At 38.5% G+C, this 24,815-nt stretch overlaps 1 protein-coding gene across 3 annotated transcripts in view; it reads right to left on the minus strand.

Annotated features, from left to right (window-relative positions):
• SDCBP (syndecan binding protein) overlaps positions 1-24,222 on the minus strand; it is a 35,733-nt gene extending 11,511 nt beyond the window's left edge. The window contains exons 1-5 of one of the 3 annotated variants that reach the window (XM_021005918.2): positions 24,087-24,222; positions 13,955-14,020; positions 8,886-8,964; positions 1,938-2,047; positions 28-189 (exon numbers count right to left, since the gene is read on the minus strand). In XM_021005918.2, the coding sequence (XP_020861577.1) occupies positions 28-189; positions 1,938-2,047; positions 8,886-8,964; positions 13,955-14,005 (402 nt within the window). In that variant the 5' untranslated portion in view covers positions 14,006-14,020; positions 24,087-24,222. Of the gene's footprint in view, positions 1-27; positions 193-1,937; positions 2,048-8,885; positions 8,965-13,954; positions 14,021-23,339; positions 23,430-24,086 lie in introns of those variants that run through there. The other 2 variants (XM_021005915.2, XM_021005917.2) reach the window with 2 other exon arrangements.
• Between the last annotated feature and the right edge of the window lie 593 nt (positions 24,223-24,815).

The following is a 24,815-nucleotide window of genomic DNA, read 5'->3' on the forward strand; positions in this document are numbered from 1 at the left end:
AGAAGGAAAAAAAAATCAAATACTCACATTGTCTATTGACTTAAGTCGAAGGCCAATTTTTCCATGTTGATCTTTACACAAAATGACTTCCCGGATTCCTTGTTTAATTTCTGCTCTTCGAATTCCAGCATCGTTACCAGTTATAGGAGCCACCATATAATTCACTGCAGAAGGCCTGGCCACCAATTGCTGCTAAAAGCAGATAATGTTATAGTTAAAAAAGCTTTTTTATACATATTTAAAACAAAAATTTAGTCATTTGCATATACTCTTAAAGATAACATTTGTAGACAGGTTTTTCTGCTAAAATATCTTGTCTCAATAAAACTAAATATACCTTTCTCGTAGTGGGACCTTGTTCCCATAATTATATCCTCCATCTCTAGCATTTTAATGTCTATCTCTCTCATAGTTATTTCCTTTGTACTTTTTGCATTTTATGCATGTAGCCAATCTACCTCCAATATCTCTTGGTAGAACTGCTGGGTTATGCAAACCAGATGCACAGGTTAGAAAAAAAGAAAGGCTTGTGTACAAGAAAAGTTGCTAAAGCTTCAATTTTTTCAATAATCTTTTTGCATATTTCCATCTATTATTATTCTAATGGCCCATAATCATATAAAAAAAGAGAAGAAATTGGACTTTTTGCCTATCCTGAAATAACAACCTGCTACCTACAAGCAGAACATACTCCTTACTATTTTTTTCACAGGTAATAAAATCACTGTGTAAAAAATTGATTATAAAAATGATTAACTCTATAATAAAAGCAGAAGCTCAGCTACTCATTTTGTTCAATTCAACAAACATTTATTAAGCATCTCTGAGCAGAACACAATGATAGACATTAAGAGTTACACAAAATTTAAACAAGACAATCTCCACCCTGTTGGACTTACTTTCTATTGGGGAGATAAGTAAAACAAAAATATGCAATACTACGTAAGATTGTGATAAATACAAAATAGACATGATGAAAAATGCTATGTGAAATCAGACAAAAGGAAAGATCAGGTCATACTGGCAAGTAATCAGTGAAGGCTTCATGTAGAAGTATCATTTGAGTTGTCCTTAGAGCAAATGGAGGTCACAGCATGTTTAAAGAGTAGAGTTTAGTATAGGATGAGAAAGGGAAGAAGTGGAAAGCCAATAGAATATAACCGAATAAGAGAATTTCAGAGTTCTTGAACAGGGAGGTAATACATTTGTCAGTGATGACAAGCTCAAAAGTAAAAGATTAAAGTGAAGGCAAGTTTGTTGCCTGCTTGATGGAAGGAACCTGCATTTTTCTTAGCTCTCAGAAATCTGCATAAGACCTTAGGAGAATAAACATCTCAAACACCTGATCCATAACAATTAAATGAATAATTCTAGTCTATCTATGTTTACTGACATTTTGATTAGGAGGGCTCTTCTGGTACTGATTTGTCAGATGGCCTAATAAGGAAGCAATTCTAAATTCAATTCAGGCAAGATCACTTGGTCATCAGTCTCCTACACACTGAAATATCTGGAGAGGGTTAGGGGAAAATGTAGAAAGAATTATAACAAATTGACGTAATACTATATATATGTTAAGATACAGTATTTTGTAGAAATAAATTTCCCGAAATAGTTCAAATGGACTTTTCCTCCAAATACTATAAAACATAGAAGTTTTACTCTGGACATGTGCAAATACTAAACTGTAATAAATAAGAATTGGAATGCAGTATAGATATCCGTGTACAGGCTAGATTGTGAATAAAAAGACATAGGTTCTAGTCCTTAATCTCGTCACTTCCTTTGGACCTGAGGTCCAAGTCTAGCTCAATAATACCATTGATTCTAAAACTATCGAAGAAATAATGTGTATATATTACATAAAGGTACAGTTATATAATAACTATATGCTAAGTATAATTTATGAAATTGTAAATTACTTCCACTTTACATACCCCCTGAGATGTTGTTCCAGGAACCAGGGCCATGTTGGTATGTATTTCTTCTTCATTTAAACTCAGGCCCATGTACTGAGAGAGTTCAGGATATAGTTTAGGATAGAGACCTAAGAAAAAGAAACTAAGTAACTTAAGGTAGAAAATTACAGGAATAGAAACACAACTTACAGTTTATGATGAAATCAATATTATTAGCTTCTACTTTACTCAATAATGTTCAACTTTAAACAGGATAAGCAAAGCAGTCATTTGCTAAGGTAGCTTCCCTATGCTCCCTACCTATACAGTGTCAGAGACAGGAGATTTTAATAGGAGTAACTCACATTTGGGGAAAAAAAACAACACAAAACACAAAGGGATGAGACACGTGCTACAGAAAATGAAATAGCACCGCTGCTCCAGATTTAAGAGTAGAAAGGGTTTTTCCTTGATATTTACCAAAGCATTTCACAACCTTACTTCCTATATTTGCAATTACTTTAAATAAATCAATCTGTTGGTCAAGATTTGTACTTCTACTTTTGTGAGGAATTCACTGGTATGGAAACTCCTTCCACCAATGCAGATCTGCAACTACATGTTGAGTGGACCAGCAACTCCAGTATATATATATATATATATATATATAGATTGCTTAGATCATATTTTTATATTTCAATGAAGTTCAACAAGGTAGACTAAACTGAATCAGCATTCTGAGGAACACATTTTAATCAATGATTTTTAAAAACTTAATTTTTCAATCAGCAAAATCTGCCTTCTCATCCTACAGTCTACAGCCCCCCCAAAAAATGTCAAGAATTAAAGAAAAACCCCAATTACAATCAATCAAAACAAATTTCCACATTAGTCATGTACCCCCCCCAAAATGTCTTATTCTGTACTTTTGAGTCCTTCCCCTCCCTATCAGAAGGTAGCATGTTTAATCATTACTCCTCTGGAATCATAGTTAGTCATTATACTGAGTTCCTAATTCTTTCAAAATTGATTGCCACATAAATTGTTCTCCTGGCTTCATTTACTTCACTAGGCATCAGATCACTCAAGTCTTCTCAAGTTTTGCTAAAATCATCCCTTCACCATTTCTTAGAACACAATAGTATTTCAACAATTTATCCATCACAAATTATTTGCCCATTGCCCAATTAGGCACCCCCTTAGATTCCCAGTCTTTCGCCATCTCAAAAGAGCTATTAATATTTTTGTACAACATTAGAGTTTTGTTTTCTTAGGACTACCCTTCCCTTATGTCTTCTCTCATTCCTGCTGCCCCTTTCCTCCCCCTTCTTTCCTATTTCCCTGCTGAATGAAGTGTATCTCTGTATCCAACTTCATGTATGTGTATTCTTCCTTTCTTTAACAAATTTAAAGAGAGAGGGATTCAAGTGTAAGCTGTTTCCACATTCTCTCCTCCTTGTGTATTTCTCTTCACCTCTTTCCATTCTTTTTTAAAGATATCCCTTTGACCCAGCAATACCACTTCTAGGGCTGTATCCCAAAGGGTTCATACAAATGGGAAAAGGACTCACATGTACAGAAATATTTATGGCAGCTCTTTTTGTGGTGGCAAAGAACTGGAAATTGAAGGGATGCTCATCAGTTGGGGAATGGCTACACAAGCTGTGGTTTATGAATGTAATGGAATACTATTGTGCTATAAAAAATGATGAGCAGGTGGACTTCAGAAAAACCTGGAAAGACTTACATGAACTGATACCGAGTGCAGTGAGAAGAACCAGGAGAACATTGTACACAGTAACAGCCACACTGCAATGACTAACTTTGATAGACTCATGACAGAATATGCTGTCCACACCCAGAAAAAGAACTATGGAGTCTGATGAATATCAAAGCATATTATTTGCTCTCTTTCTTTTTATTTTCTTTTTTGTTTCTTTTTGCTCATGGTTTCTCCCATTGGTTCTAATTCTTCTTTACAACATGACTAATGTAAAAATAGGCTCAATATGAATGTATATGTAGAGCCTATATCAAAGTACATGCCGTCTTGGGGTAGGGAGAGGAGAGAGGAGGGACGGTGAGAAATCTGGAATTCAAAATCTTATGGAAGTAAATGTTGAAAACTAAAAATAAATTTAAAAAAAAAAAGATCATCAAAGCATAACAGAACTCCCAGGCCTTTTCTACCAAGATTACCTGTGACCACTGATGATGGGGAAATATGTATCATCTCCTTATATCAGCATGAAACTATTTATCTTTGTTCAGTCAAATATCATTATTCATTCCCGTTTAACTATTTATGCTTCTCTTAACTGCTGTTTTTGATCTTCAAAAGTTTTCATGCAATTCTGGCCTTTACATCAGGAATGCTTAGAAGTCCTCTATTTCATTAAAGATCTGTTTTTTCTGCCGCAGTATTATACTCCGTTTTGCCGGGTAAATTATTCTTGGATATAAGCCCTTGTCCTTTGCTTTCTGAAACATCATATGCCAAGTTCTCCCCTCCTTATAGTGGTGGCTACTAAATCATGTGAGATCCTGATTGTGGCTCTTGGTATTTGAATTCTTTCCTTTTGGCTGTTTGTAGCATTTTTTTCTTTCACCTAGAAGCTCTAGGTTTTGGCTATGATGTTTGTGGGAGCTTTTATTTGGGGATTTCTTCCAAGAGGTTACCAGCGGATTCTTTCTGTTTCCACTTTGGCCTCTGGTTCTGAGAGATTTGGACAGTTTTCTTACATGCTGCTTGGGCCAGGTTTTATACTTCTTATGCCAAGCTGTTAATTCACTTTCCAATTCTTTCTTCCATAACTCTCATTTCTTTTCATTTTTTTCCTCAAACACCTTCATTTCATTTATAAGAACATTTTTTCATTAAAAAAAAAAAAAACCTCTTACTTCATCTCCACTAGGAATTCTAGTCTAGCTTGTGTCCAAGTTGTGTTTTTTCCCTAAGGCACTGTTATTAAATACTGTAGATATTTTGAAGTTATCTTCTGTGTTTGTATCCTGAGCATTTCTTCCACTATAACAGCTCATTGTAGTAGGTTTTTGTTTGTTTGCCCATTCTTTCCATCTACTTCCCTGCCTCTGGACTTCCTTTATGTTAGGGCTAGGCTCTGCCATGCTTCTGGAAGGAAGGTCTAGACCAATTCTGTTGCTGTTTTCTTGAGGTATTGATTGTTGAGGTATTCTAGGATCTCAGGAACAGTCTAGGAACCTGCAAACTTTTAGTGTTCCCAAAATGATATGATTCAAAGCAAAGTCTGCTTGCTGTACCCCTTGTTTTGAGCTCTTCCAAGTTCTTAACCTATTTTGGTTTGAGCAATAGTAGAATGATGCTATACTCAGCCCCTTTAAGCCAACTTAGAAGCTCTGCTGGTTCAAAGTGACTTACAGGTTCCTCTGGAATTCCAGCCCTGACTGTTCTCCTGCAGGGTGGGCTAGATGTTGAAACTGAGATCCTACTCTGCTCCTCGGGGTCTGAGCCAACCACTGCTACTTGCTTCTGAATTTCCTCCTCCTTCTTTACACCACCCAGAACATCCCTTCCCTAGAATACCACTTCTGTGCAGAGATCCTCATAACTTAGTCCACTCTGCATCTGTGACCCAGAACTAGGTAGGTGACAAAACCAACCGTTGGTTGAGACCTGTCCCTGTCACAGGCCCCAGTATGGGTCTGGGACTTCCCCTTACTCCAGTGTACAGTCTTTCCTTGGGTGCTAGAATGCTCTACACGTGATATGCTCTTGCCTAAATCCAGTCTCCAGTGTTAGAAGACCTCCCTGTCTGTCTCTCTAGACAAAGGACTCACTGAGATTTCTTTTGGATTTCCCCATCAGGATTTCGTCTGTTTGGAGGAGTTTTGCAGACAGAAGTACACTGCTTCCTGCTACTTTGTAATCACAGATGCCATATGTGTACCACCAAATTTTTGAATAACATAAAGCTAGAAGCAGTAGCTAATACAATAGATGAGAGTTTTCAAATCCAAAAATATCTCATCTCGAACAATGAGCCAAATAAAGTAAAATGCAATTTAATAGGGATAAATGTAGTATCTTAGATTTTATTTATCAGATATAGGTGTAGATACAGAGAGAATATATTTCTGGGGCTGTGTAACTAGTATGGTTCAATGGCCTGGCATGAAGTCCCAATTTTTCTCATTTCAAGGCTGGCCAATCAGCCAATGTAGTAAGCTTAACAATACATCACCTGTCCCCCTACCCCCACCTCCGCAGCCCCCACCTTAAGCCTTGAAGTCAGGAACACTGGAATTTCATGTCATGACCACTGACACATAATAGCTACACACCCCCATTTATATTCTATGATACCTAAGTGATCATAAGAAAGTCAACTAGCCTCTTAGTGCCTCAAGCAAAAAGACCATAACAGAGGATTTGAAAAGCTACATTGAGGCAATACATTCAATACTGGAAGCTACTTACAGTGATGAAATCACAGGTTTGGACAAAAATACATATAAGACAGCAGATATATGGGTAGATAAAAATTCATTTTTAAAAAGCTAGTATTTTAGTCACCTGCAAATTCAGTATAAGTTAGCATTGTTTATGACATAGCTAGCAAATGAGCTAATGCAATCAGTTTGATATCACAAAATAGACAATGATAAGCTGGAATATGTCTATAGGAAAGTGAACAGGATGGTGAGAAGACTGGAAACCATGCCACATAAAGATAAAAGCAATCTGGGATGAGAACTAAGAGAACTAGAGGATATGGACCATACCTATAACAGTTTCTAGTCTACCAGTTTAATATTCAGATATTCAGATGAGTATTCAAGTACTGATTTTATCAAAAGAAATAAATTTAATCTTGCATAATCGGTACTTGATGAATCCAACCTTACTTTTTCTAATTACTGCTTCATTCAGAAGACAAACCCCTGTCAATCATATATTTGACAGATCATGAAGAATAATAGAGGTATTACAGGAACAGAGAAGGACAAATGTTGACCATATTTTCAAAAAGGGGGAAAAGAACTCAGTCTAACTATAGGCCAGGAAGCTTGACTTTAATTACTGGCAAAATTCTGAAAGTGAACATTAAAAAACAGATTTAGTAAACATCCAGAAAATGAAATAGTAATTGCAAAGAGTAAGCCTGGATTCATCAAGTACCGATCATGCAAGATTAAATTTATTTCTTTTGACAAAGTCAGCACTTGAATACTCATCTGAATACTGAACTGGTAGAATGGAAAATGTTACAGGTATAGTCCCACCTAGGTTTAAGCAAGGCTTTGGAAAGTATCTAATGCTTTATTCTTGCAAAAAATACAGAAAGGGCTGGACTAGATCAATGGTATCAAACAGAAATATCCCCTGTAGGCTACATATTGACTTAGAAAACCACAAATTAACATTATCCAGGTTGTGCTGTATTTTTACTTTTGTTAAACATTTCCTGATTATATTTTAATATAGTTCCAGAGGCCCTTGGAGTTATGTAGTATCAATTTGATACTTCCAGACCAGAGGACACAATGAGACAGATTCAGAACTGTTAAATGGCTGAACTTAAAAATTAGCTATAATGATTTGATATCAGTTTGGCAGGATGTCTCCAGAGGTGTACTCCAAAAGGTTTTGAGCTTGGTCATGTGTTATTTCACAATTTTATTAATGACTCAGATAAAAACAGAAAATTGTCATAAAATTTACAGATGACAAAAGCTGGGAGGGACAGCCAACACTGTATGACAAACTAAGGATCCAAAAAGATGACAGGTTAGAACAGTGGGCTAAATCTAATAAGATGATATTTAATAGGAATGCATGAGTTAAAACAATCACTGTCACAAGAACAGGATGGAGGAGGAATAACTAAGGCAACAGTCTGAAAAAGATTTGGGGTTTATAGCAGACTATAAGCTCAATGAGTCAGCAACGTGTAGAGCAAGGACAAAAAGCCAATGTGATCTTCAGGAGAGAATTCCCAAGAAAAAGGTGATAGTTTGTTCCACTATACTACTCTGCCATGTCAAACCAAAACTGGTGCATATGTTCAGTTACAGGCACTGTACTTTAGGAAGGAAATTAGTGGAGAGTGTTCACAGAAGAAAAACCAAAATGGCGAAGGGCCTTGAGACCACTTTAAATGAAGATTATTTAAGGAACTAGAGAATGTTTAATCTGAAGAACTAATGTGAGGAAGAGGGATTAGGCGTGTTCTTTCTGACCCCAGAAGACAGAACAAAAAAATAGTGACTGGAACTTGCAAAGAGACAAATTTAAGCCTGATATTAGGAAAAACTTTCTAAAAAAAAAGAACTATGCAAAAGAAGAATGTACTTTTTGGGAAGGTAATGCATTCCTCATCACTGGAGGACTGCAAGCAAAGACTGAAAGACTATCATGTGTCAAGATATGTTGTGGGAGCAGGAGGGCGGGAGGATTCCTTTTGGGGTACGTAGACTAGGTGACCTATACCTACTGTAGGACTGATTTCTCATACTTCTAAAATTCTGCAACATGATAACTGTCTTCAAAAATTTAATGAATGTCATAGAAGAGGGATTAGATTTTGTTTCACCTGGGTCATGATTCAACAAAAAACATCACTATTAAATGAGATACAAGTACTTTGTTCCGTACTGAAATTTCAATATTTCTCCTTAACATCACTAATATTTCATGGGCTGACATTTATTTCCAGTAAGCTTCCTGAAAATAAAGAAATTAAAATCTGACAGATTTTCATGTGTCTGTATTTCAATAGTTCTGTAAATTATAGAACACAAAGCACTTTCCATACAAAATCCCTGAAAAGTAGAAAGTTCAAGTAATATTATCACCCATTTACAGATGAGGAAAGTAAAAGATGTTCCTATAATCACAAAGCTAGTAAATCTCAGAGCAGGGATTTGAACCCAAGTTTTCAAATTCCAACTTGACTTTTTATTCTTCTATGACTTCTAGAAAAACTTAAAACTATAGCTACTTACTTCCATCTTGAGAAATGGGAGCAGAGGCATCTGACAAAATTGCCGCACTGGCAGGGTTTGCAGAAAAGGCTGTCTGAGCCTGAATGAAGGAAAAAACAGAAATGCACATTATAAATTGTTGTATATTAAGAATATCAGTTATAATTACATAGTAATCATTACTTCAAAGTAAACTGAAAGTCTTACAATACTTCAGGGAAGCATTATTTTAAGCACATAAGTAATAATATCTTTCAAAGAAAATCTCCTTCAACCTAAGTTCATGAAAATAGTAAGTATACTTAGCTTATAACTTAGTCTTAACTTTTAATGAAACTAAACAAATTTTGGCATTCCAAATAAAAAAGGTTAAGAGACAAGTCTAATGTTAAAAAAAGATTAAGTACAAAATCAGAGGCATTATATACCATTATATACCACTTCTCATCCATTTATTTCACTATAAATTTAGCACTTAGTGAAATGATCTTTAAACACCATTTTAAAGTCCACAGAGCAACAAAGTAGATTTCAGAGACCACACCAGGCCTGAGATCTTATGACTACTATTAGTTATGTGACAGGGAGCCTATGTCCCATGGGAAAAATATTTATCTCCCATTTTGTATGTGCACCAAAATGGGAAACTCCCCTGCTACAAAGGATAAAGAAGAGTCAGCCCTCCCGTTCTCCTCACTGACGTCCCTAAAAGAAGGACAGACTACAGGTACCTATGGGCAAAATGACAGCTTGAGATTTTTGTCAAAGTTAGACTTAGGTATTTTGTGCCTCATGAATCACTTACAGAGACCTAAAGCTCATTTTACAACAAAATAAGGCTAATGTCTCTGGTAAAAATGACCTTTAGGTTAAGCTCTGAAAAAAAAAAAGATACACCATGTTCACTACAGACTCTTAATAGTACAACAGATGAATATGGTTGTTAAAGAAGATTTAAAAGTATTTCGTTAAGTCATATAAAGAATAATTTTACTATCCAAAAGGAACCCAGGATGTGTAACTCATGATAAGGTTCTAAAGTCATGTACAAACAGGGATATCCTTTCACTGTAAGATCCAATCCTAAAATACAGAGTATCTTAAACTCAAATATTTGTCTACAAGACACAAAATTCAGATACAGGTTTCTTATTTTGAACGCTCTACACTGGCTTCCTACAGCAATGGGACTAGGAGTCTAAGAGGCAGTTAAGAAGATGGCAAATGAAACGGCCTCTTCTTATATCAAAGGAGGAATAAAACAAACTCAGCTACTACACTTTCACTGTACTTTTTCATCAGTAGTCTTACTATAAACTTCAATGAAGAATAGAAAACCTGAAAATTGCTGTAGCTTAACTTTAATCAAAAAAAGAAAGGTAATAATTAAGATTATCCTGAACACTGGATATGCCTTGACTAATTAAGCCCAATAAGAAATGACCTTTTTTTTTAACAACTGCCAGAGCACTCTATACTTTTGTTCACTTACATTATATACTGTATTACAATTACTTGTATCCTTGTCTTACCTCCCTTACTAAATTGTAAGCTTTCTGTTTGTTTTTTTTTGTTTTGTTTTGATTTGGTGGGGTTTTTTTAGGCAATTGGGGTTAAGTGACTTGCCCAGGGTCACACAGCTGTAAGTGTTGTAAGCTTTCTGAAGACAGGAACCTGGTATCTTTGTGTATCTCTCAAAGTCTATCACAGTACTTAGTACAAGCTGAATGAATATCTATTTGATGGCTCCTTCTCAATTCCTGTATTGGCTCTTTATCTAGCTCATGCTTGCTAATGGTAAATGTCCCATAGGGCTCTGTTTCCCGGGGCTTTATTCTCTTCTTTCTATATGATCTCATCAAGTAATATGGATTCACTGATCATCTCTATGCTGACGATTCTCAAATCCACTTAACCAGCCCTACCCTCTCTGCTGACCTCCTAACATCTAGTTATTGTCACTTGGTAGTGTCCATCTCTTCATGACCCCATGGAAACAGCATGCCACTATCGTCCATGGGGTTTTCCTGGCAAAGACAGCAGGGTGGTTTGTTATTTCTTTCTCCAGTGGATTAAGACAGAGGTTAAGTGACTTGCCAGAATCATACAGCTACTAAATGTCTGAGACCAGATTTGAATGCAGGTCTTCCTGACTCCAGACCCAGCACTCTATCCACTGAGCCATCTAGCAGCCATACCTTACACCTCCAACTAACTGGACATCACATGACTCAACATTCCACAGACATATTAAACCAACATGTCCAAAGCTGATCTCATTATTTTCCCCAAAATTCTCTCCTCTCCTAACTTCCCTATTTCCACACTAGGTAACACCATCCTTCCAATCCTCCAGGCTCACAACCTAGGTGACTGTCATCTTCTGTTTTCTGAAAGCTATGCCTCTCATACTTGACTGTTCCCTTTCTCTCAACCCCTGCATCCAATTTGTTGCCAAGGCCCGATGATTTTACTTTTTCATGCTTCTCACACATGCTCCCTTTTCTACAAGCCCTTATCACTTCATGCTTGGACTACTTTAATAGATTACCAGTTGGTCTCCTTGACACAGGTCTTACCCCACTCCAGTTCACCCTATACATAGCTGTCAAAGTGATCTTCCTAAAATGCAGGTCTGATTTGGAACTATGTCCAAAGGGCTATAAAACTACACATACCCTTTGACCTAGCAATAACACTACTAGGTCTGTATCCCAAAAGATATAAAAAACAAAAAGGAAAAGCACCTATATGTACAAAAATATTTATAGAAGCTCTTTTCTAGGGGCAAAGAACTTGAAATCAAGGGATGCTCATGAACTGGGGAATGGCTGAACAATTTGTGGTATGTGATTATGATAGAATACTATTATACTATAAGAAATGATGAGCAGGATGCTCTCAGAAAAACCTGAAAAGATTCGAATGCGCTGATGCAAAGTGAAATGTACTGTGCACAAAATAACAGCAATATTGTAAGGTGACTGGCTGTGAATGACTTAGCCATTCTCAGCAATGCAACAATTTTTGATTGTTGTGATGAGAAACGCTATTCATCTCCAGAGAAAGAACTTATGGTATCTGAACACAGATTGAAGCATACTTTTTTAACTTTATTTTTCTTGAGTTTTTTTCCCTATGTTTCCTTTCACAACATGACTATTATGGATATGTTTTGCATGACTACACATGTATAACCTACACAGAATTGCTTGCCTTCTCAATGGTTTTTTTTTTGGGGGGGGAAGGGAGAGAATTTAGAACTCAAAGTTTTAAAAACAAATGTTTAAAATTATTTTTACATGTAACTGGGGAAAAAAATACTAAATAAGATTCTCTATGAAAAAATAAAATAAAATGCAGGTCTGACCATGTCACTTCCCTACTTAATAAATGCCAATGGCTTCCTATCACCTTCAGGATCAAATATAAAATCTTTTGGTGTTCAAAATTTCCACTCTACCTTTCCAGTCTTCTTATACCTTATTACCTCACCCCACCCAAATATATGCTACAATCCAGTGACATTGGCCTCCTTGCTGTTCTTTGTATAAGATATTTCATCTCCCAATTCCATGCCTTTTCACTGGTTGTCCTCCATAAGCTTCCATTTACTCTCCCTCCTCCTATGTTTCCTGGCTTCCTTCAAATTCTGACTAAAATCCCACCTTCTACAATAAGTCTTTACTGTTCCTCCTTAAGTCTAGCACCTTCACTCTGTTGATTATTTCCAATTTATTCTGTATGTACAAGTTAGACTGTAAGCTCCTTGAGAGAAGGAACTGTCTTTACAACCTTTCTTTGTATCCTCAGTGCTTAGCACAGTGCCTGGGCACATATCAGGCACTTAACAAATGCTGTGACTGACTGACTGATTTGTCCAAAAGAAATATTCTTTAAAACTTAGCTCCACAGTTGTGAAAGTCTCAAAGCCTTAAAAGAACTGCATCAATATAAATGCATATATACTAAATATTTAGCCATGATTTGTGTCTAATAGCAAAGTCTCTAAGATTTCATGAAGCCCAATTTTAAAAAAAAATGTCCTCAGGCTACTGGGCTGCATTGAATGGCATAGCTTTCAGAAAACAGAAGATGACAGTTATACTCTGCCATGGTCAAACTACATTTGGAGTATTTTGTTCAATTCTGGGAACCACATTTTAGAAGGACACTGATAAGTTACAGAACGAATCTAGGATAACTAGAATGGCAATGGATCCTGGGTCCATTTCACATAAGATATAAGTCGATCAGTCAATAAAAATTTAAGCACCAGGGGCAGCTAAGTGGCGAGTGGATAGAGTACAGGGCCCTGGAGTCAGGAGAACCTGAGTTCAAACCTAGCCTCAGACACTTGATACTTAACAGCTGTGTGACCCTAAGCAAGTCACTTAACCCTGATTGCCTCACAAAAAATAAATTTAAGCACCTACTATGTGCCAGGTACTGTACAAAGTACTGAAGACACAAAAAGAGGCAGAAGACATTTCCTGCCCTCAAGAAGCTCACAATCTAATGGGGGAGACAACAATCAAATAAATATGGGCTTTATATCAAGAAAAATTTCCTAACAACTAGAACTATTCCAAAGTGAAACAGGCTGTCTCAATGTGTGTCTACAAGCAAAGACTAGATAACTACCACTTGTCAGATGTGTTATCCTGAAAATTATTTTGTGAAGTAAGGGTTGGACTAGATGACCACTTTGCCCATCCTACCCAGCTTAAAGTAGAAGACAGCTACACTGTATTAGAGCAAATAAATGACTTCTAAAAAGGGAACAAACAGATGCAAGTAATGTCATAGTTAATGTTATAAATGGAGGCATCAAACTTTCAAAACCTGTGTGAGAAGAATCAGTTCACAGAAACCATGCTTTAATTTGCATCTTGAGCCATCAACTAAACAACTCTGCAGAGTAATGGTAGGAAACAAAAGGTAAAATACTGTTTTAGTATTTTTCCTTGAGCACTCAGTTCTTATTCTTCATTTATATCAAGAATATTTATAGTAACCCCCTTCATCCGCCACTCCCCACCCTTCAAAAAAAAAAAAAGAAAGCAAAAGAAAAATATACTTAAATATACCTGAATTACTTTATCCACTTTCAGGTCTTCAAGTGATGGATATAAAGACATTTTTGCAGGATTTTACTAAAAAGAGAAGAAAAGAAGCTAAATATCTCGAATCTAAATAACTTGGAAACACCTTTAAAAAAATACAATTATGGTTATTTTAAAGTCCTGCTTTATAAAAATATATAGTAAAGCCACATGTTCATAAAGTTACCCTATTATATTAATATTTAATACAATAGTTACATTCAATAGCAGATCAAATGATGGAAGAATATAAACATACAATTCATAACCCAAGCTGCTGTTGCTATCTAAAACTAAGTACATGAAATATTTCAGTACTGTAATACTATTTTAGGCCTACTATTTATATGTGAGAGGCAGTGTGGTATAATGACTAGACAGTATTGATATCAGGAAGACGAGAGTTCAAGTCTTGCTTCTAAGCACATCCTGGCTTGTTACCTTGGGAAAACTACTTAAATTTCTCAATGCTCCTAAGAAATTCTCTAATGTTATAAATTGCACTCTGGTTGTTAACTTGCATGGTAGAGGGAGTTTCTAACACCACTGAAATCAAAGGTCAGGATCAATTTTTCCACTATCTCCCAAACTCATACAATTATGTCATATTGTTTTGGATTTAGAATGATAAGACTGCTACCACTTTCACATGGAACCTTAGAGATTATCTGCCTAAGACCAATAAAGATCAAGGGTATGGTCCATACTGTTTTTTGTGGGGTTTTTTGGTTAGGCAATGGGGTTAAGTGACTTGCCCAGGGTCACACAGCTAGTAAGTGTTATGTGTCTGAGGCCAGATTTGAACTCAGGTCCTCCTGAATCCAGGGCCGGTGTTCTATCCACTGCGCCACCTAGCTGCCCCTGGTCCATAGTCCCTATAGCTCACCACCACTAACATATTCTGTGACCTTAGGCAAGTAAATTTCACAATCTGGGCCACAGTTTCCTCATCTGCAAAATAGAGGGGTTGGAGTAGTAGATGGTCTATGAAGTTTCTTTCATCATTAACATTCTAATCCAAAATAATTTCATAAACATCCACAAATGCTTATATAAACACAAATTACCCAGAAATATATTAAAGAACATGAAAGCCTGATGCATTGGGGTTATGCAGCATGAAACAGGAAAATAAAATAAGAAAATGAGATCATATCCAAACATTTCTATTTAATTGAAAAAAGTTATTTTGTCAACTCATCCAATACTACATAGAACATTAAATAGGAAAGCAGCATAGCAACTTGTTCCGAGGCTGTTTCTATTTGAATTCCATGAAGGACCTACGGAAGAAATCAAAACCATGTCGGAATAAGCTAGGGTACATGTTATGTCTTGTCCAAAACTGAAGAATCCTAAGATCTGTTTGGTGGATCTACAGAAGATAACATTACATTCTAATACTTTTATTCAATTTCAAAAAGGAAATATTTTATCCACTTGTGAGAATCAACAGAATAAACACAAAAGATTAGCAAGACATCTTTCTATTCAATCAAAAAAGATTAAAAATGAGAATAATTTGGGCAGCTAGGTAGTGCCGTGGACAGAACACCGGCCCTGGAGTGAGAAGGACCAGAATTAATATTTGGCTTCAAACACTTACTAGCTGTGTGATCCTAGGCAAGTCAATTAACCCTAATTACCTCAAAAACAAACAAACAAACAAATAAGAAAATTATAGCAGCTGACATATACAGAGGACTCATGCTGTCAGATATACGTACAGCTGAATCCACAAAAAGACAGAAATACCCTCTTTCTTATTTACTACTACCACCACCACCCAAAGTAAAAAGTTCATATGTTGGTAACACCAGAGAATTTATTTAGGCTCCAGTTCTAGGAAACCATCAAGCAGCTTTGCTCTAACACCCTGTCACAACACTCACCCCCAAAAAGCAAGAAGTAATAAACACTGCTTCCGCCAAGGAAAAAGGAAAGGAGTGAGAGATGAAAGGTATGTTCCACTCAGTGCTCCAGGCCACAGGGAGTAGAGTAGAATAAACATTCAGACTAAGGTGACATGAGTTAGAAACCTAGACTGTACTAGTTATCCCCTGAAGGTCACTCAGGGCAGAGATCTAACCTCCACCTAGCCATACTATATTCCCCAATATCAGGAGACAAAAGGCACCCAGCAGCACAGCCTGGGCCAGGATCTGTGCTGCAATGTAAGGAATACTCCCAAAGTATTAAGATGCAGGAAATATTAGGAAAATGCTCCAAGATGAAAATTTTGATCAAGAAAACCTATATGACAGAAAAAAAAAAAAACAAAAACTCCAAAGTACCTCGAATAATATGATAAAGGAAAATGAACTAACATTCAAGTCTCAGCTCAAGGACCACATTCTATGAGAAACCTTTCTTCATCTACAACTGCTAGTGCTTTGTCCCTTAACTACACTGTATTTGCTTTGTATATACTTACATAAGCTTGTCTTTAAAATGTAAGATTCTTGGTAGTAGACTTTTATTTTTGTCTGATTTCCAGCATCAAGCATGTGAATGACTGGCACATAAGAGGTGTCTGATAAATTCTTGTTGATTGACTAACTATTACTCATTACAAGACTATCTTGTGGACTCTGAGAAATCACTGAGAGATTGCAAGAAACTTCAAATTGGTCCAAAGCAGAATTAAATTCTTAGAAGAAATCAGAAACAAATTTAGGCAAGAATACTTTGTGAATGAAGTACTATTATGAATGCCATTTTGCAGATAAGAAAACTGAAACTTAGAGAGCAGCCAAAACTGCAGCAACCAAAGCTGCTATAATGCAGGCTAGCTAATTACAGCAGTGATTATAATTAACAAACACCTACTAACTGCTGACTTTCGGACGATTTGGGTTCTCTTCTCCCCCCATACTACTTTATTTGGCGATCTCACCAGTTCACATGGATTTAATTATAATCTTCCTCAAATCTACCTGTTCCCCTTGGCGCATCTCACTTTTCATGATCCATACTGTCCTTACAGTTTTCTTGGTAAAGACACTGGAGTGGTTTGCCATTTCTTCTCCAGTGGATTAAAGTAAACAGAGGCTAAGTGACTTGCCCAGGGTCACACAGCTAGCAAGTGTCTGAGGCCAGATTTGATCTCAGGTCTTCCTGACTCTAGATCTATTGCTTTATCCACTGATCCACCCAGTTGTCAAATCTACCTATTCTGTTCCAGTACCTCTACTGACCTCCAATCTCACATCTCAGAACTACCTTTCAATCACCTCTAGATATCCAGTAGAAAGCTTAAATTCCACATGTTCAAAATGAAGCTCATTATCTTACCTCCTAAAGTCTCCCTCACTACTACTACCTTCCCAATGGTGCAGTGCCAGGTCTACAGTCAGGAAGACTCATCTTCTTGAGTTTAAATCTGGCCTCCGACACTTACTAGCTGTGTGACCCTGATCAAGTCACTTAACACAGTTTCCTCATCTTTAAAATAAGCTGGAGAAGGAAATAGCAAACTGCTCCAGTATCTCTGCCAAGAAAACCCCAAATGGGGTCACAAAGAGTCACATGACTGAGCAACAAAAATTACTACAGAGGATACCATCTTTCCATCCCTCAAGCTCACAACTAGAAGTCATCCTGGATTCCTAACTACCTCTCACCCCTCATAGCCAAACTGTTGCCAAGGTTGGCTGGTTTTACCTACGCAACATCTATCTTACATGCAGACACTGCCACCTTTCTCTGGTGCAGGCCCTCTTCACCTCAGGCCTAGACAACCCCATTAGCCAGCTGGTAGGTCTGCCTGCCTCAAGACTCTCCCCATTCTAATCCATCCACCATTCAGCCATTAAAGTGATTTGCCTAAAGCACGGGTCTAACCATCTCATCTCCCTCCTTAAAAAATTCCAGTGGCTCCCTTTGGTCTCTTAGGATCAAATTCAAAATCCTGTTTGGTTTTCAAAGCCCTTCATAACATAGCCCTCTAACTTCCCAATATTCTTAAACCTTACTCCTCAACACATACTCTTCAGTCCAATGACAGGGTTCCCTTTGCTGTTTCAAGAACAAAGCACTCAATCTCAGCTCTGAGTATTTTCTCTGGCTGACTCCCATGCCAGTAAAACTTTCCCTCCTTAACTCCACCTACTGGCTTTTCTGGCTTTAAGTCCCAACTAAAATCCCTATAGGAAGCCATTATTTTCCAACCCCTCTCAATTCTAATGCCTTTCTTCTCTTAATTATTTTCTGTTTATCCTGTACATAGCTTCTTAGTACACAGTTGTTTGCTTGTCTCTCCCCAATTAGACTGTGAACTCCTTGAGAACAAGGACTGCTATTTGTGCTGATATTTAGCACATCAAAGGCACTTAATATTTACTGACACTGGTTTATATAGAAGCTCAGATGAGAAGCAGCATGCAAACTAGTTCAAATAGGTGCTATTTCCAAATTGGCCACACCCTTTACATTTTTAGGTCTCAATTTTCTTATTTGTAAAATGAAGATATTTCTGCTCATACTATCTACAACACCCGCTTTTTGTAAGAACAGCATTTGTAAGCTATAAAGTGTATTACAAATGAAAGCTTATGTCACAATTTGTGGCTGTCTCTAATCCTTCCATTCAACTCAACTAAAGAACAATTATTACTTGTCTACTAGACAGTTTTGGATTTTTTTCCCCATCCAAGCCTTAGATTTCATTGCTGTAAGGGGCCTGAGTGAGATACTTCTACTACCAACCCATAAGAGCACCTGGGTTTCAACTAATCTTAGAGAGCTGCCTCAAGGTACTCAGATGTTAGGCATTAACATTAAGTGCTGCAGATGCAAATTTAAAAATAAGATACAACTGGGTTGGCGAGGTGGCAGAGGGGACAGAGCACTGGCCCTTGAGTCAGGAGGGCCTGAGTTCAAATCCAGCTTCAGACATGTAACACTTACTACTAGCTGTATGACTCTAGGCAGGTCACTTAACTCCAATTGCCTCATAAAAAAAAGATACAATCCACATTCTCTGAACTACTGGAGAAAATCTTCATTTTCCATCAAAGTGTCTGCTTCATTTGACTGTACAGAATAACAAGCCCTCAGCCACAGACCTCCTTCCCCTCTTTTCAGCTTCCTTTCACAGTCTTTCCCCCCTTAGTCTGTAAGACTGTAAATTCCTTGAGGGCAGACACTTTTTCTTTTTTGTATCTCCAGGGCTTAGCACAGTACCTGACACACAGTTTTTGAGACTGTTGATGTTCACACTTCAAAGAGGACCAATGGCATCCTGGAGTGATGTCTGGACTTGCCTATGAATTGGAATTAAGTGAGGTAGAGGTCTACAAATTCATTAGGCTCACCCTCTCTTCCAATCACTGAAGACCAGTGGCAAGACAAAAGTCAAGATGACTGGCAGTAGACGACCTTGACGTCTTCAGTATCTGACCAAGCTCTAAAGGCTTCACTTCACCTGCATCAACTGCTTTCATGACCTTGGAACAAATTGTTCTCATCTGCCCATTCCATAGGGGAAGTCTTCACATGCTTAGGGTCGTTTCTTCCACAACTCACTGAGGCCTGACAGTTACTCTCAACCTGCTTTAGTCTATCCTACTGACACCCAAAAGGGTGTAGTCAATGTTCACACTCTACAGCTTCTTGGAGTCACAGGTGAGAGTTGGGTAAAGGGGAACACCAAAGGTGGATGAGCAGCCCTGAAAAGGGTTCAGCAAGCCCTCACAACAGAGGTGTTAGTTTTCTCTGAACACCCTATATACCCCTGGTACACAGCAGGCACTTAATAAATATTTATTGAATTATACTAAATTGAATCTGCCCTTATGGGTAAAGCAGGAAGCCCAAACAATCACAATACAAATAAAAATTACAATATACAAGTATGACAAGAAAATTTCTGGCTTAGACTTCTTTCCTCTACTATGCTAAGAGGGCACTTCCCCAGCTTTATTTTGAGCTTCCAGTCATTGTTCCTGGATGCTAGAAAGGTTATATCTGCAGAATCAAAGCTGGGAAACAAGCCCTGTGTCCTTATTTTCCCCTTTCTGTTACTTGTTTCCAGATGAGTTCCCTTATCTTCTACTTTATGCGCTTATCCCTTCTGCTTTCAGTGTAATTTCACTTTCCTACTTATATATTTACCTATACAATATCTCACAGGGGCCCTCTTCTTTCCAGCATCACCATAATCACACTAGTTCAGGCCTATACTATTGTAAAAGTGTATTCAACTAGTCTTCCTGCCTCCATTCTAGTTTCTCTCCATTTCTTCCTTCGCATGGCCAAAGTAATCTTCCTTAAACACATCTCTGATCAACATGACTCCTTCAATGGCTCCCTACTGACTCTACAAAGTATAAACTATTGATTTTGGCATTCAAAGCCCTCCAGATTGTTGTTCCAACCTGCCTTTCCCAGCTTACTTCAAATCTCAGTCTGTTCTTATTCTGAGTGGTCCAGCAAATAGTACAATGCTACATCCTCCATCTGTATTAGTATTTGACCATGATACCTCTTTCTGTCTTGAATGGACTCTCCCCTTCATTTGTCTATTAAAGTTCTTCCCTTTCCTTCTAAATCCAACTTGGTGATGTTTTTCTCCATTAAGATTTCCTAGTGCCCATCCCCCATTCTCTCCATTTACATAAAATTTTCATCGTACTTGGCATGAACCTGTCTTTTGCATGTTCTCCCTTGTACATTTTTTGTGCACTTTTCTCTTCCCTACCCAGCAATTCTATTATGAAGGACCTTTCTCATATTTATTTCTATATTACCATCACCTGAGAGTGTCTTTCATATAACAGGCACTGAATAAATGTTGAAATTACATGAAAACCAATGTCCAATCTTAATTGTGAAAAACTGATGATGAAGCATACTCTCATCCCAGTGAAGAAGTAGTAGTAGACTACGGTGAGTACTGAGTACTGCTACATAGGCACTGTACTGATTTGTTTGTTTTACTTGAATGTTTCTTTGTTATGATCAGGTGCGGAACTATATATGAAAGAAATCATGGGAAGCAGCTGTGGTAAAATGGGCAAAAAGAATCAATAAAAAATTCAAAACATTTTAAAAGTAATTAAATGAACCTCCCTACCAATCCTAGAGACTTTCCTTAGATAGTTTCCCTTTGGTAACATGTCCCTTTAGCATTTACCTGACCCACTGCTATTCTTAATATTTACTTTCTAGGTTTTGATTCCTCTGACATTCATTTAAACCAGATTTTACCTTTCTAAAAGTGCCAAGCATAGAAGACAGACATACTCCTTTCTTGGGATCTTCTGTCTACTTACCTAGAATTAAACTGACTTACATCTAACACCTAGCAAATGATCCGTCTGACTAAAAAAAAATATTTCCAGGAATATCCAACAAATCTTAAATGTTACCAAATGTTCACATAATAAAAACATCATTATGAGAGCTTTGCCTGAACTTGGAACAAGAGATACACTAAAGGAAGATACTAAGGGGGAGGATGGGAACGAATAATGACCTTCCTTCTTGGAACAAGTGACTAAAAAGAATAGGATCATATTGCTGGAAATAACCTCAGAAAGCATCTAGTTCAATCCTTTCCTTTTACAAATGAGGGGAAGTAAAGCACAGGCAGGTTAATTGGCTTGTCCCCAGTCACACAAGGTACCAAGTGTCAGACATATCTGGAGATGTGTCTTCTGACCCCAAAGCCAAGAGTTCTCCTACTGTTCTCAAAAAACATTTTCCTATTCATTTGTTGATTACTCTGAAAAAATAAAGACTGCCTGAAGGGCAACAGAAAACTATCATACACATACATACATAATTGAATTAATGTTCCACAAAGGTTAACTTTTCTTAAAACCAGCAAGTTCCATGTATCTGAACTAGACTGTGGAAAGACAACATGGTATAGTAAACACAGTGCTAGTTAGGAAGACCTAGGTTCAAATCCTGCCTCTAGCACTTATTAGCTGTGTGATTAGGGCAAATCACTTCATCTCTTGGGGGGCCCTCCATTTCCTCAACTGTATTCCCTTCTAGCTCACTAGTGATCTTGGTTAAGTCAAGAGACTTAACTTCTCTGTATCTGCCTTATCTGTAAAATGAAGGGGTTGTACCAGGATGACCTCTAAAGTTTAAGCTCAAGATCTCTGATCCTGTTCATTCCAGACCCTTGTTCCAAGAAGTAACTTCATACCTTCATGTGTCAATTAATATTCCCTTTTAGTATTTCTTTTGTTTCAACCTAGCACACAACTGATATTCATGGTTTTCTTACACAGATAAATGTTAACATTTAAGATAGACAAAACACTAAAACCTTAGTGAGCCTCAGTTTGCTCACCTTTAACATGGCACTACCTGAATCTACCTCAAAGGATTGCTGTAGGGCCCAAATGAGAATGTAAAGAGTTTTGCAAACCCTAGAACACAAGAGAAATGGCAGCTATTATGTTTACAGACAAGGAAACAGGCCTAGGGAAGTTAAATGACTTTCTTATAGTTGTAGTTCTACACTACAGTGTCTTCCCATTTTGATCAGAAGTATAGTATCATATCCTTCCTAATATTATCTTTTTTTTTAAAAGGCGATTGGGGTTAAGTGATTTGCCCAGGGTCACACAGCTAGTAAGTGTCAAGTGTTTGGTCTGAGGCCAGCTTTGAACTCAGGTCCTCCTGACTTCAGGGCTGGTGCTCTATCCACGTTGCCACCTAGCTGCCCCTCCTAAAAAGACCAGAAATTAACTTTGCCAACCTTTAGGTTACAATTTTATGGTTAATGAATAATCTTTTTGAAAAACTTGATGAGTTTTCTTATTTTTTTATATTGCTTACTTTGTAACATTCAGCTCAAATGTCTTGTAGAACTACCAAGCTGTATAAGAATTCATTGATTTTAACCAATAAACTATGAAGCTATAATTTTTACATTTGTACATTTATATTCTCAAGCTAGGATGAGAAAAACATGAAACTGACTAGTCAAAACTAAGATCTTCTTTACATCTGCACATAGTGTGTATATGTTTTTAGGAAATCCTAAAATCAGTGAGTAGGGCTCATAGCGAGATACTATACAATCTTTACAACATACACTGAGGTAGCACAAGTCAAATAAAAAAACTTATCAAGTGCCTGCTATAGGCTAGAATGTGCCGGCTCATGAGGTCCCTCAAGTAGAGGCTAGCAGCAGAAATTTATAATACACATTAAAATTTGGCACAAAATATGCTCTGGAAACATAGACTTTTGAAATAACTTTGGAAATTCCTGTCAAAACTGTGTCATTTAAGTTTAAGTGAAAAGTCCATGTTGTCAGAGTCCCCTATACAATTCAATAAACCTTTATTAAGTGCCTACTAGGGGCCAGGCACTGCTACTAAACAGTGTAAACAACAATTCTTACCTATGTAAGTAAAATGTGGCGACTTTCCCCTTTTACTAGAAAGGGACTGAGACTCAAGCACTGGATCACCAGATCTCCGAAGGCTCTTGGCTTTTTACACCCACACCCAACAGCATTTTCCACTGGATCCACCTTCTCCAGAAATAAAGGTTTTTCGCAGTGAGGGAATGCTTGTGTAATCGGCTTGGGAGCCAAAGCTGCGCCCACTAAACAAATAAGCCCCCCCCACACCCCGCTCCAGACCTGCGACGCCCCCAAGAGCAGGAGGAGCAAAACCAAGCCGCGGCATTTTTTCTTTGGGGTGTTTTTCCCCTTGTTTGTGAATGTCCTGCTGAGCCTCCCCGCAGGTAACGGGGGTTCGGGGACAGGCGTTCCGAGGTCTGCGCCCCTCCCTGCCCCGGGAGGGTGGCCCGTCCAGTCCCAGTGTCTGGCCGCAGCCCACGCCCTTCCTCCCCTGACCTTGGCCCGGACGGGGGTGGGGGGGCTGGGGTTTTCCGCGCCCCCCCCAACCCCCAGCCCCCCAAGGCCTCCCGAGCCCGCGGCGCGCTCCGAGGAGCAGGGGCCGATTCCGACCAGCCGTCGGCGGCTCCTGCGGGGAAGAAGCCCCTGCGCAGCCTCCGCCCCCACCCGGGGGTTCACAGCCTGGGCCCCAAAGGCTGCGTTCTTCAGGTTCCCGTCCTCCCCCCAAACCCACCGAGCCCGGGACTGGGGGCCTGCCATTCCTCCCCGCCAAAAGCAGCTGCTCACCCAAGCCTCGCCAGCGCTCTCCTCCAACGGGCCCCGACGGCTTCGCCCCAGCAACGGTTTTCCAATCCTCTGGGGAGGGAGAAGTCCGGGAACCGAGCAATCAGTCAGCGGAAGACTTACGTCACCCATACCAAGCCCCGCCCCCCGCCTGCGCAGACAGCTCTCCGATATCCAGGTCAGGTGACGCTCTCCTCTCTCGCGCTCCTCCGCCCTTAGGGTTGCCAAGACAACCATGGGGCTGGGCTGGGCTGGGCCAGAGAGACCTGAGGAAGGAGGAAGAGGATGTGGTTTGGGATAGAGCAGCTGCTCCTTGTGCTCACTGCTCTGGTTCTCATCCTTCCGCCCCCAGAGGACAGGGGAAACTATCAGCAACCCATTCTGAGCAATGACTAACAGCTTTCCAGGGCACAAATTTCATCAGCAGTCGTTCCCACATACCTTTCTCCACCCTTAGCACCGTGCTAGGCACATAGTAGGCACTTAGGCGCTTAATAAATGTTGATTGATTGAGCTTCACACACAGTGCTCTCCCTCCTCCGCTCCGACTATTGACCTCTGTGACTTCCTTTTGAGTTTCAGTTAAAATCCCACCTTCTACAGGAAGCCTTCCCTAACCCCCATAATTCCAGTGCTTTACTTCTTTTGAATTGGAATGTTTTTCCATCTCGGCTCTGACTGCTGATCTCTCAGAATGATCTTCCTTTGAATCCCAACTACATACAGGATAAA

The sequence above is a fragment of the Phascolarctos cinereus genome, unplaced genomic scaffold (assembly GCF_003287225.1).
Source record: "Phascolarctos cinereus isolate Bilbo 61053 unplaced genomic scaffold, phaCin_HiC Scaffold_4;HRSCAF=312, whole genome shotgun sequence".
In the NCBI taxonomy this organism is placed as follows: Eukaryota; Metazoa; Chordata; class Mammalia; order Diprotodontia; family Phascolarctidae; genus Phascolarctos; species Phascolarctos cinereus.